Raw genomic sequence first — 14,193 nt, 5'->3', positions numbered from 1 at the left:
GCCAGTACCACTTGGCTTAAGTAGATGACCACACAAAAAACTAAAGAGTAGGACTGCGCTATAGTTATCTGGTAATAAACACCTACATATCGTTTGTTTGAATAAAATACTTCAAGGCTTCTCAAAAACTAATTATACAGATTTATTCACAACCCATGATATACATAATTAAAAACACATAAAAACAAAAAACACATATTAAACATATTGAATATGTGTTTTTTGTTTTTATCTGTTTTTAATGGGTGCTAGTCTGCCATGGGCGAGACATAGATGCCAACAAAGTATGCCGCAAATGTCATGGAATTTCCTCCCTGAGCGAACGATATACAGTAAGCTTCAGATTCTCTTTTCTTCCTGGCCACATAACCAATGACGTGACCCCCTCGAAGACTCCCAGAATAACAAAGGCGAATCCCAGTGTTCAATGTTATCGTCAACAAATTCTGGCCATCGTGCATTTAGGAATGATTTGAAGTCTTCAGAAGAAGCCAGATAAGATAGGAATCTCCAAAGACGATCCACAGAGGGGGCATGAGGAAGTTCAGCACTAAAAATACCAGAGCGAGATCTGAAATTATAATATCAAGCAACTTAAACTTAAGGAGATTGTTGAACAAGGAATCAGAAATCAACAAGTAATCTAACCTCGAGAAGGAGCGATGGACTCCCGAGTAAAAAGTGTAAAATTTGTCTGATGGGTTAATCAATCTCCAAGGGTCTGATATCTAAAGGGCCTCTGTAAAATTCTGAAAAATGCTCCATAAGGGTGAGTGTTGTCGAGGTGCTGGTGGAAATTTGTCTATGAGGGGGTCTGCTACTGTGTTAAAGTCCCCCCCCCAACTACTATTGGGAAGTTATCCCGTTGTATAAAAATTTGGAGCAACGATTTAAAAAAAGGATGAAGTGTCCACATTGGGTGCATATATGTTGACCAAAGTGTAATTTGTACCATGCATGGTCACATCTAAGATTACAAATCTCCCACCTGAGTCAATGACTTGATTTATAATAGTGACAGGAAGAGATCTGCTAAATATTATGGCAACGCCCCTAGACTTGGTCCGATAAGAAGCCGTGACACACTTACCCAGCCAAGGAGCCCAAAGGGAAGAATTGCCTAATTTCCAATGCGTCTCTTGCATGAAAATCACATCAGGGTGTAATTTTTTTCTATGAGTAACTATACGTTTGTTTAGTAGGACTATTAGCTACGCCCACATTCCATGACACCAACTGTAAATTAATCGGAGAGTTAAAAATAGTATTTGGACATGACAACATGGCTAACCCACCCCTCCAAGGGGTCTCAGAGACCTAGCAGACATTGCATACAGTAAAGTAAGACTATGGGAAAAAATATTGACAATTCCATTTAAACAAGAAAAAAACTAAAGAAAAAAACATCCATGAGACGAGAAACACAATAGCCATGTACATAAAACACAGTATAAATGCAAAATTTTGCTTAATTTCATCACTTTTTCCAACTTTCCTATACTAGTACCAAAAGAAACTAAGGCCCGTCATAACTGCTTGAGGACACAAAGCAACTACAACTAAGGGCAGTGCATTACACAGCTCCGACGACAGCACAGGCTGAAAACAGCCTGCTCTGCTCAGTGTATGATCCGGGGGCTGTGTCAGTGTCACACTGAATAGGGAGAGTGTACAGCCAGCTCCCTGCAACCTGCTGCTTGCAGGACTGACCGGAGGACTGACTAAGTACATAGGAACCGCACCCCCCCCCCGACGACCAATCCTCCGCCAACCAATCCCCCCTTCTACTTTTGCCGAAATGGGGGCGGAGCCAACATGACAGCGCAAGGGGGTGGGGCCTAATGAATGTAGCAGCAGCTGCATAGAATGTGAGTTTACTATGCGTATATGTATGTGTTTAAGTGTATATATGTGTTAATGTATACTGTATACAGTACTGTATGTGTTAGTGTGTGTGTATGTGTTATTGTATATACAGTATGTGTTAAGTGTGTGTATACTGTGCATGTGTTAGTATGTATGTGTTAATGTGTATATACAGTATGTGTTAGTGTGTATACTGTACATGTGTGTTAGTGTGTATGTTATAGAAAGCATATACTGTATGTTTGCTACATATGTATTATACGTGTGTGCGTGTTTAACGTGTGGCGGGGGAAGGGGTAAGCTCCATGTGGCTTGGTGGGGGCAAAAAAGGAAAAAAGGAATCCTGGCGCCTAGCCAACCTAGCACTTATGGATACAACCAATATGTTTGCTGCAGCTATCTGTTGTATATAAGGGGATCGCCAACCCTTATTGAAAGATACAATTGTAAAATAGCAAAAATAACAGATAGCGCTGCAATCAATAGGATAATCCACACAATAATTTTAATATGTAATATACATGTTTATTAATACAATATTTAAAATAAAAATTGGCCAATATTGAAGAGAAAAAAAAACAATTATAAAAAATGGACAAACATTGTATGCAATATTCCACTTGTTCTAATTGACAATGAATATAAACTAATCTCTTATAAAAACACCATTAACATGGTACCATCAATTAGTAGCTATATACTCCACACATGCAGAGACTGCACATTGAAAATGAGCATATATGTTTTAGATAATCAATAATTACTGGTCATGCTTTTTTATGCAGGGCTGTATAAAATTCCAAGGTTAATGCTGCTTTTTTGTGATTATAGAGAGAAAAAAAACAAACATACAGTCCAGCACTTGGATTGTTAGCACACTAAGGTGCAAGTCTCAATAATTCAGTTGTTCGAATGATTGACACATTAATAAAAACATACGTTTCAGTACTTATATGGTTAACACGCTGTAGTGTAAATCTCAGAATTCCATCCTCTTTGTTTTTTTTTAAAAGCCCATATCAAGCATTTGAGATAATTATCACACTGAGGTACAGATCACCATATTAAATGAAGGTATGCAGTCCAGCGCTTTGGTGGTTAACACACTGTGGTGCAGATATCAAAGTTCAATCCTCTCAGTGTTTTTTTTTTTTTTTTTTAGCACATATCCATGTTATAATATTCACTAGATACAGATCTCAGAATTTAATCCTCTTAGTAGTTGCTATAACACATATCAAGCACTGAGATGGTTATCACACTGAAGTACAGATCAACATATTAAATAAAAGCATGAAGTCCAGCACTTAGATGGTTAACACACTGTGATGTAGATATCAGAGTTCAATCCTCTTAATGGCTTTTTTAGCACATATCCATGTGATAATACTCACCCCCACAACTTGGTTGCCCCAGGGCCCCCACAAGCCTTAATCCTGCCCTGCGGAGAGTGTCATCCCTTCACAGTGGCAGTCTGTGCGCTACTGACACTGTGCAGGGAAACGTTACAGCCTCCGTCCTACACCGCTGCTATACTGCCCCCCGCACAGAGGGCAGCAGGGATGGCTCCTGCTGCCTTCGGGCAGAGGAAGAAGGGAAGCAGGGAGATGGCTGGGGAAGGGGGGAGCAGGGAGATGGTTGGGAGAGCAGGGAGATGGCTTCTTCTGCCCCTGCACAAAGGGGAGGATGGCTAGGACAGGAAGGGGTTGCAGGGAGATGGCTGGGGGAGGGGGGAGCAGGGAGATGGCTGGGGGGAGGGGGGAGATGGCTGGGGGAGGGGGGAGCAGGGAGATGGCTGCTGATACTAAAACTGTGTATTCACAGTCACATAGTGAATACATAAATATATACAATGTGGCCAGAAAAAAAACTGTAAAGGGGAGGCGTTGGGACAAGAAAGGGGAGGTGCCAATAGAGGAAAGAGGAGTCATAACTAATCATCAAATCGCCCCCCCCTAAAAGAACAGTCTAGATCTGCCCGAGCCGAGGCAAGTGTGATTGCGTGCAGTCATAGCACCCTTTATGTAAAACACAGGTTTCTTAGCATGCCACACCCACGTCTCGAACTCTCAACCTCAAGTACTACAAGGAGCTGTTTATTCTACACATTCTATAGGCCCCCATACACAGTGCGATATAGCAGCCGATCCAACGGATTGGTACGATATCGCTGCTATATCGTAGTGTGTGTGGGCATGATATCGGCCAGTGTGCGCTCCCGTTGGATCGTACATCGCTCCTCCTGATCTGTCTACATGTTCAGTTGATCTGGGAATGCGATGTACGATCCCATACAGCACTATGCAGGGTGTGGAGATGCCAGTATATTGGGCGGTCGGCCACTCGATCACTCTGTGAGTGGGGACTGCCCGATTTGTTGGCCGTTGGATCGCAAGGTGGATTTCGCCTAAAGTATACTGTATGAAGGTTGTGATTGTTAAGTTTGAAACCATTGCAGCTAAGCAGATCTATGTAGTGTGTGGCTGCAAACTACTGTACATAAATCTGCTTAGCTGCAATGGCTTAAACTGACCATTACAACTAGCTTCATATACAGATGTGTCCTCATACATCTAGCCTCAATACGCCACGCAGCGTGACTTGCCTGGCATGAGTGAGCCGCCTACTCCCGTTCTACTCTGCTAGCAACGGGCATCTATTTTCGCCAAAAATGCATCTAAGCTGCAATGTGACTAGGTTACATCAGTAGACTGTGCTGATTAATTTATTTTGTGACATTTGTATATCTGTAAGTTTGTGTTCTAAACACCCAGAGGAATCTCCAAGAGACCCTTAGGGTAGCAAACCAGGTTAATATGATGGGTGTCCTCGATGTATAGAAGGCGGAGTGTAGCAATATAGCCGAACTTAAAAGTGGCTGAGAACTACAGGGCTAGCACTGAGTGTTGGTGAAGACCCAGACCAGAGGCATGGAGTCTAACCCGCCAGTGGTTTTCGCCAGGGACCCCCACAAGGAAGTATGGACTTTGCGGTGTCCGATGGGCAGATCGATGCCCCCTGGCTGGGTCACTCAGTACTAGCACAGAGACAGGAAATAAGGCAGGTACGGAGTAGTGTGAAGAACACTAGGTGGAGTTAGCGAAACCAGCAGTACAGGATACGAATCTGGAGATTCCAGCTACTGAAGATTCCAGCTGGAGGATGGTAGAACCAGCAATGCAGGATATGAATCTGGATTGTAACAGGCCAGCTAATCAGGATTCTAGCTGGAGGATGGCAAACCAGCAACGTAGAATAGGAATCAGGGTGTAGCAGGCCTGCTACTCGGATGCAGGTCCTGGAACCAACAGGACTTCTGATGGGCAGAGGAACACAGGCACCAGGAACAAGGGACCAGGGGCTCACGTGGCAAGCAAGAGCTATAACTGGCAGGGTCAGACAGGGCTAACTGCAAGATAAGGCGAACAGGAGCCAATCAGGTGACCAGTCCAGACAAGACCCCCTTGATGAACAATCCTGTGCAGCTGGAGCTCTGCAAGTCACACCCAGCGGTTTGCCAGACATCCAGGTTGCCTAGCGTTGCCTCCTGCCGGTAGCCCAGTGACGTCTCGGTCACCTAGCAATCACCGCGACAGACAAGCTGTGGCGGCTCGTAACAGTTTGTATATGAACCACAACGAATCTTGGAATGAAAAAGCTGGGGCTGTTACACATATAGATTGAAAGCTTGCGAGCAGGGCCCTCTTACCTTTATGTCTGTCTCTTACAACTCAGTCTTGTTCTATTAATGTTGTTTCAAATTTTAAAACACAACGGAATATGCTGCGCTATATACGAAACAGTTAATAAATAATAAATTGTAGCACTTTGTATACAGATTCAGAGACTCTTTTGCACTCAAATAAACAAGTATCACATATAAATTTAATCAGCACAGACTGCTGATGCTTCCTATTCACATCACATTGTGACTTAGGGCCATATTCAATTGCCGGCGAAAATCCGTTTTCAGTGAGAAAGTTTCGCCTGGCGGAAAGTTTCCGTACCTATTCAATTGCAAAGACTCTTCGCCTAAGCGGAAAGTCAATACATTCAGATAGGCAGAAAAGATTTGCCTCTGAATGGAGGCGGTAAAAAGTTCAGTTTTGGGGTTTTGAGGTGCAACGTTGCAACGTGTCCCAAAGGTTAACTGTGTCAATTTGAAAAAAAAAAAAAAACTTCAGAACACCCAAAAAAAAGTACTTTAGTTTTGGGGGCGCAAAATATCAAAGATGGGGGACACATTTAAAATCTAGCGAAATAGACTCCAGGGGGTCCCCCGAGTATGCCACAGGTGTTATTTTGATTGCAAGTGCTTAAGGCTGTTGGATTTTTCAAAATTTTTTAAACTTCATTTTAGCATATTTTAAAGTTGCTATCCCCCATTTTCAGGTACCCCAAATTTGCTGGCACTACTTATTTTCATCCAAATGCCACTTCACCACTTGTACAAAGACGGTAATACGGACGTATTGAGAGCATTTAAGTACCATAAATACCTTCAGCGGTGCAATTCGAGGGTACCCATAGTGATCACCCATGTCAGTGCATCTTTTGGGGGGTGTCAGGCTGATCTCCCCATTTTTGACAGGACTTTCTGCCTGTCCAAGTTTCGCTGGGTCCCATTTTCGCGTCCATTGCAATAGGGAGAATAGAGTGGACGAGCGCGATACTTTTCCAGAGCCCAAACCAGCGATGTAGGCGGAAAGTACACGAGGCAAAAAGTCCGAGACTTTTCGCCAGCAATTGAATACAGGCCTTTCTGGAGAAAAAAAAATAAAAAAAGACGCCCAGCGCTAGCAGAGTCTCATGGGACTTGGCGTACCATAAAGGGCTTTTTAGCGTGACTGCAGCAAAGATGTATAAAGTCATATCTGTAGTTAGATTTATCAGGCTTCCTATGCAGGAGCAAAATTACTACATGTGTTAGTTTACTGACTGTGGTATATGAGGTTGTAAGTTTGAATACTGTCATGCTCAGAAATCTGTGTTTTAAATACAGGGGGAGGTAACTGAAGATGCACATATCTAATGTATGGGTACTGCCCCACCCCCAATACATTAGTAGAACATCAGCCATTGCACAGACGGGGAAGACTCCTCCTCTCAGAAATGAAATTGGTCCGTCAAGGGGGTGGGGTTGCTAAGTACTCAACCCTCTCTGTGTGCACCTCTGCATAATTAGTACGTCTTTGTTTATTTATTAAATATATAACTAATGCTGGCCATACACGCTACAATTATCGGGGCGATCCGCCTGATATCGGCGGATCGCCCCGATAATTGTAGCGTGTGCGGGCGACCGAGGGTTAAATATTGCTCAGTCGGGCATGCAGGATTGTCCAGCATGGCCGTCCGATGCGATATTTACCCGGTAACTGTCGGCCGCATCGGGCAGTGTATGCCCAGCGCGGCCGACGGACAGACATTTCCAGTGTTCCTTCCTACGGAAGGAACAGGGAAATGTCTCCGCCCCCGGGGGCGGATGTCGGGCTATACACCGTGAGATTTCTCTCACAGTGTATGCCGGCGACATCTGCGGTTGGCAGCCGGCCAGATAAAATGTCTGTCGGTCTGACAGACATTTTATCTGGCCGTGTATGCCCAGCATTAGTGGTACAATCATGTAGATGAGGAGTTATATTATAATCATATTAAAAATTACTATTTATTTTTCAATATACAGGTAAGAGGACATTTAGGAAATGTTGATCGTAACATAAGAACATTGCATTTGATTATTAATAAAACATTTTACAGACGCACTATAAAAACATTTATGAAAGGTACATCTACTCAACTTAGTTAAGTGTTACTGATCATAGATCGAGATGGTGTCCTCTAACGTAAAAGAATAACTGCAAGAATGTTTAAAAAATGTTGTGCATTGTTTTTGCATTAAATAAACCTTTTTATATTGTTATTACAAATTGTAGTATGCAAATTATTTATTGTAATTTTCAGGCATTACATTTAGAAAAATGAAAACAAACCATATAAATCCCCTAATTTCCTCCTAAATAGCTTTTCTTTGTGTGGAACACCTCCTGTCCTCCTTACCTCTCCCATATTTGTCCCATCCTCTCACACTTCTTCATGGCTCTCCCATCCCCTTTTTTTTTTTTTTCATTTTTCCAAAACAATTTTTATTAAGACAAATAGAAAAATATAGATATACAGAACATCGAACTGTACAAGCAAATAGAAATAAACCAGAACAAGGGAGGAGCAATATCAAGCAAAAACAACATTGTAATATATGACTGGTCAGAAGTAACCAACTATTAGGCTCCAGAAAAACTCAATACGCAGCATGAATGTGGTGTATAGCTCAATTGGGGACGATAGCAACTGAAAACAAACAAACAAATAAAAAAGGGGGGGGAGGCGGTGAGCAAGAAATCTGAACACCACCTTCCCTCTTATAGAAAAATTGCACTATGGGTACCTAATGGTGACTATATTGCTAGCTGTTACTGTTTGCTGTATTTTATAGGACTATTACCTTTCTCTTTTCAGTTTATTATTACCTTGCATTTGTGATGCCTAATGTGCAAGAACAAAAACAAAAAGTTTTCTCGATTTTTTTCCCCCTAAAGTAGCAGAAATCATTGCCCCAACATGTTAGTGCCTAGTTCCTGCTGGCATGCAGATATCAGATTAGTGTCCTTTCTCTATCACTTAAGCAACTTCAATAGATCTTTTTTTATTTCCAGCACTAATACAGTAGCTCTAATGGAAATAGGTTCTAATGTTTATAGGTTTATGTTTTTATTTATATATTTTTTCCTGTAAGGTGTTGAATACCTTTTGCATAACTTTAAATATATTTCTTAATTTTTTTGTAAATAGTTCTACTTCAAATATTTCCGCAGATTAAAATCATAACGGTCGTGTAAAAACAAATATTATTAAATCTCTAATTGTAAATCACTTTGTTAGGTGGTGGCTGCAATATAACAAACTGATGAGGAGAGAGTTCTTTCCGAAAATACGATTTGCTGTAGTTCCCAGACTTTCTCTTCCTATGTAATTTACACTGAAAATACAGTAAAAGCACTCTGACTTCCATTAAAGCTTTACAACATTAAAATAGAACAGTTTTAATAAGACACTTTAAATATATTACAGTGGTGACAATTTTTATTACGACGACGACATGGAAAGGTAAGGATACCACACACTGCAAAATGGAGGTGCATTGCAGATCAGTCACTTTATTCAAGTTGTTGAAAACACAGAAATGAAGCACATTATATGGATCTAAGATCTTAGGGTGACAGTAAAACTGCATCCATGAGACACGGGCTACCTGTAGCGCTCAGCAGTACAAGAGCTAACAAAATAACCTTACCTATAAACACTTTAAATATTACAGGTCTTGGTCTGGAGAACAAGACTGGGTCACAGCGATGTAGTTTAAAAAACTGACTGGTACAGAACAAAACTTTGCTGCAAGTGCATCTCTTATTCTAAATAGGCAGCAACAAGGCTAAAATATGAAATGTAAACAGTTCTGAGCTATAGGAGCTCCACAAACAGCCCCAAAGGTTAATATGTAATGTGTAGGTTATGCTACTGAAACACTGCAAGCAGGGCATAGAATCCATTTATTGACATTCCTGGAAAAAAAATCCTCAGAAATAGACTATATTAGTATTTATATGAAAAAAAGATATATATATATGAACACAACAATTACATGCAGAGAAATAAAATAATGAGATAACTTTAATGAATACAGACTTGTGTTTAGATATTTGTTGTATAAGATGGGAAGACTCTGTGCTGTTTGGGCTATATGAGAGAAACAATATGTCAGTTGTACATTAGCATACTGTACATGTATGAAAAATGTTCCACAGGAGCTGTCAAGGTGAAGTTGCCAGGGCCGGCTCAAGTGCCCTGGTCATGTCCCATGACCCTCTCAGGCACTGTTCCATCTATGCCCCCTTACATTATGAGTAGTGCACCACTTACTACTCTTGTGAGATGGGGAGTGCAGGCTAGATTAACAATGGGGCGGATGGGACTACAGCTCCAGGCCTCCACATAAAAATAGGCCTATCTTCATGACAGCATGATGATGCCCAGCTGACTAGCTGGCTACAGGTCAGTCCTATTTTCTTTACCAAATAATCAAATTTTTCAACTTGCACATATTTAGGGACACAGTGGGGTTGATTGTGTAAGAGGTGTACATGTCCACGGGGCACTTACCACAGCTCCTCCGAATCTCACAGTAGGCCCATGATAATTTTCAGCCCCAGGCAATAGGACCCTTAGGCCAGCTCTGGGAGAATGTGGCACTCGGCCATGACATCATAACTCAGAGCCACACCCCTTGCCTTTAATCGGCATGGAGACCCATCAGACAGGTGCATTCCTCTCACCTGCTGGCGCTCGGTGTGAGGGCACGGCGGGGAAAATAATAACACTATCACCTAATCAGACAGAATTAAATTTTTTTATTTTGACTATAAATTGTTTGTTTTTTGCTTCAACACCTTCTCTGTATCGCTACTTGGGGAACAGTTTTCATAAATTGTGTGTTTCTGTAGGAAGTGTTACACTAAAAGGGTGCTGATTTTATAGGCTTTGGAGAGTTATATCTCCCACACAGAAGGTGGGAAACACAGCGCTGGATTTGCCCATGTGGCCAGACTATATACCCCTGTAGTTGTCTATAAATGCCCTGTGCTACATGGAGAGAATGGGCTAAATGTAATAGGTTCCGATCTTCAGCCGCTGCCGGGATTTATGTGAGTCTTCCCGTAGTGTAAAGGCTAAACCAAGCTGGTATAGCCTTTAAAATGGTTGCTACTTTAAAAATACGGGGAGACTCGCATAAATCTCTGCAGTGGGTAAAACATCGGAACCTATTACATTTAGCCCCATGTGTGAAATATGCAGTATGATTTAATTAACCCATTTTTATTTTTTAGCATACGCTCCTTGGTGCCAATGTACAAAATCCATGTCAGTTAACTCTTAATAACTGTAGTGTAGATGACAGTTTTACGTACCCTGTGGGATTCTAGGGGCTGGCATAAATTGAATCATTTACAAGACAAAGACTCTCACATCATTCGCTAGTAAGCTATAGTTACATGCAGTAACTATAAACTGCTTATACATCTATTTTTATATTCCCTCTTTCTGCTTTTAGTCACTGCTGGTGGAAACAACTTAGAGAGACCTCCATACATCTCAGCTGTAACCACATTCTAGGTCACAGCTTGTGAGTGTTTAACAACTGGACAAAAACATTTAGGAATAAAAAACAGCAGCTTTGTTCTTTTTGCTCATTTGGAATTTGCTCAGTGTCAATTACCCATTTTCATAAAGTGTATTTTACAAATATCTATCAGAGGCTACAGTCAGGAGAGTGTAGGCAGCAAGTGCACAGAACACAGTAGGGCTGAGCCATCAATGTGCCTTCTTCCTAGGCCCTTGTGCAGCATCGGGTTGGAACCAGGCCAGTGATGGTGGATCCTATGAGCAGATGCTTCTGTGTGTAGTGTCCATTCCAACAGTTCTTGGTTTTAGGCAGCGCTGGACACTGCTAATTTCTTCAGATGATCCATGAAAACTTGTAGACTGACATCATCAGTGAGAATGGGGGCGCCGGACTCCTACATAAGAGTTTCAAAGTGTTTATATTTTATATTAAAATGGACTAATCATGGTAAAGCACACACAGGACATCAGAGCAGTGTCAGATTCGGTTGCTAGCCTGCTTACATTTTCTATCTAACTTAAAATCTGTATTGCCACTTACGGCAAAAATACAGATTATGTTAGCGCCGCTATTTAAAAATCCAGGGATCCATTTGGATACCTGATGAAATACCCACACTTCTGTGGGAAAAAGGATTTTCTGCACTCTCTCTGTGAAATGCATTGGCCTCAGACACGCACAATAGTTTGTCATTGCCTGATATTGGAAATACTATCTGGAAATAGTTTCTAAAATGACGCAGACACTGCAGTACCTATAGCAGGCTATAGAAACATGCTAAACTGTAAAAATACAGAGACAGCAAAATAAATCAGTGATTTCCCTGGGGTATGCCTGTAGGAGGAGGAAGCACTGATCACTTCTTTCTCCTGCAAGAACAGGCCCCTAATATGAAGCCTGGGCAAGAAATAAGGATAATTCTATTGCTGATAAGTTAGACAGGAATTAGGAGGTCTGAGTTAAATCTTTTGACAGTCTGAATTCTAAGCTAAATCTGTTTATGTCATCAATATGTAGAATGGAAGCTATGACGGAATATGCTGATGTTATATGAGTAACTGCTAATAATAACTGGCTTTCTGCCAGACCTCATCTTGAAAGTTGTTACAAAACCTGTTAGTAAAAAGAACTGCATAGAATCCTTTAAATGTTATTGTCACAGAAACTAACAATTCTTTTAAAGATCAGTGCAGGTAAAGACATCTAATGACACTGACCTGTCCCCAGCTGTACATGTTGTTATGGGTCTGGGAAGGATTCACCTTTGACAGCAGGAAGCGAGCCTAGGAAACAAACTAAAATCAGCAACTGTTCCCATTATAATTTCTCAATTTTCTTAGTAGATGTAGATATTAACAGAGAGAGCGTTCAGAACACATACTGGCACTTCTAAAAAATAGGAGCAGCCGAAGTGATATCAGGTTCTACCCTAGAACAGAAATAATACATAAAAATTTGTGTAGGTAGCACTAAATGGCGCTGTCACTTATACAAAATATATGTTAAATACATAAAAGTGGATAATAGAAGTTGACCGTAGATGGATGACAAGGCATAAAACCAGTCAGTAATGCTGAGTACACACTAGACTATGTGTATGCTCAGCGACGGCACGATATATGAGGTGGTCTGTACACACTGCACAATCTGGTGTACGACCGCTCGGTATGTCGTTCCCACGCTGTATCCAGAACCATGGTGATGGTGCCAGATCTTCAGATTGGCCTGCACTGCATGCAGATTTGAAGGTGTGACGAGCGACACACGGTAGTGCGCGACAGTGCGTACACACTGGATAAAGTGGATGATCTGTCGTTCCTATTCGTACCAAAGCAACAAATCATCCAGAATGTGTACAACAGTGTATTTGCGTCACAACCATGAAAGTTATATATTACAAAACACAAAATAACTACAGGTTGAGTCTCCCATATCCAAATATTCCGAAATACGCAATATTTTTAGCATGACTGAGATAATGAAACCTTTGCTGTTTGATGGTTCAATGTACACAAACTTTGTTTAAGGCACAAATTATTACAAATATAGTATAAATGACCTATAGGCTGTGTGTATAAAGTGTATATGAAACATAAATGAACTTCATGTATGTACAAACTTTGTTTGAGCCACAAAATTATTGAAAATGTTGTATAAATCACCTGCAAGATGTGTGTATAAGGTGTATATGAATCATAAATGCATTCTGTGTGTATATTTGGGCCCTATTCCTAAGATATTTCAATATGGTATGCAATTATTCCAAAATACGGAATATTCCGATTTCCAAAATACCCCTGGTCCCAAGCATTTTGGATATGGGAGACTCAACCTGTACTCCAAAAAGGTTCGGACAAGGGTCTTTAGGCTTTCAAGGTATCACCCCTTAAGTATTCTGCTTACTTTCAAGCAAGTTTCAAAACGCAATATAATATAATTCTGTTGGATAGGTGGCCACTTGCTTCCAGGGGAAGAAACCTCTCTGCAGCTCATCTAATTAGATAATAATAAAGTCTTCATGAGTTTTACCGCTGACATCTGCACGGATTCTCTTCACCTGCACCTTCAGCACTTTCTGGAAACTAAGTAAGGAGGATCCAGAGACTCCCAACAACTAATATCATCACTCCCTTAAAGTGACAATCTGGTACAGTCCACTCTGCATATTTTATACATTTATTATTATTATTGTCACGTATTCTGCTGGAGAAACGTGCTAAATTGTGCACCCAAATGTGGAACAAGATGAATATTTTGTAGAACAGTTTTGAAGGTTTAACTCCTCTCTATCTCTGACATTTACAAGGTATATATCTAACTCCATGGAGAGATTTTATCACATGAGTTTGTACCCATCTCACTCCACGTAGAGCCTTTATTGTAGGCAACATTGATATGGCACAAACGTTCACTCCTTAGAGTGTACTTTCCATCACATTTAGGATTATCTAAGCCCAACTGCAATATACTGTACTGTAAGCACACACCATTTTTGGCAAAAAAACTCATCTTACATATATGGTAACCCGCCCTCTCTGGGTGACAACCCGCCTTCTATTGACCACGGAAATGTCTCAGGAGCGCTG

At 41.1% G+C, this 14,193-nt stretch overlaps 1 protein-coding gene across 3 annotated transcripts in view; it reads right to left on the bottom strand.

Annotated features, from left to right (window-relative positions):
- Positions 1–10,314: 10,314 nt before the first annotated feature.
- The window catches only part of LOC148442951 (protein transport protein Sec23A), a 141,211-nt gene continuing 137,332 nt past the window's right edge, over positions 10,315–14,193 (bottom strand). For all 3 annotated transcript variants that reach the window (XM_088463468.1, XM_088463469.1, XM_088463470.1), the window contains exons 19-20: positions 12,325–12,390; positions 10,315–11,501 (exon numbers count right to left, since the gene is read on the bottom strand). In XM_088463468.1, the coding sequence (XP_088319594.1) occupies positions 11,412–11,501; positions 12,325–12,390 (156 nt within the window). In that variant the 3' untranslated portion in view covers positions 10,315–11,411. The remainder of the gene's footprint in view (positions 11,502–12,324; positions 12,391–14,193) is intronic.

This window comes from Taudactylus pleione, unplaced genomic scaffold, assembly GCF_031769625.1.
Source record: "Taudactylus pleione unplaced genomic scaffold, aTauple2 ptg001381l, whole genome shotgun sequence".
NCBI lineage: Eukaryota > Metazoa > Chordata > Amphibia > Anura > Myobatrachidae > Taudactylus > Taudactylus pleione.
Note: the sequence above shows the minus strand (reverse complement) of the source record. Positions and strands in the feature narration are given on the sequence as shown.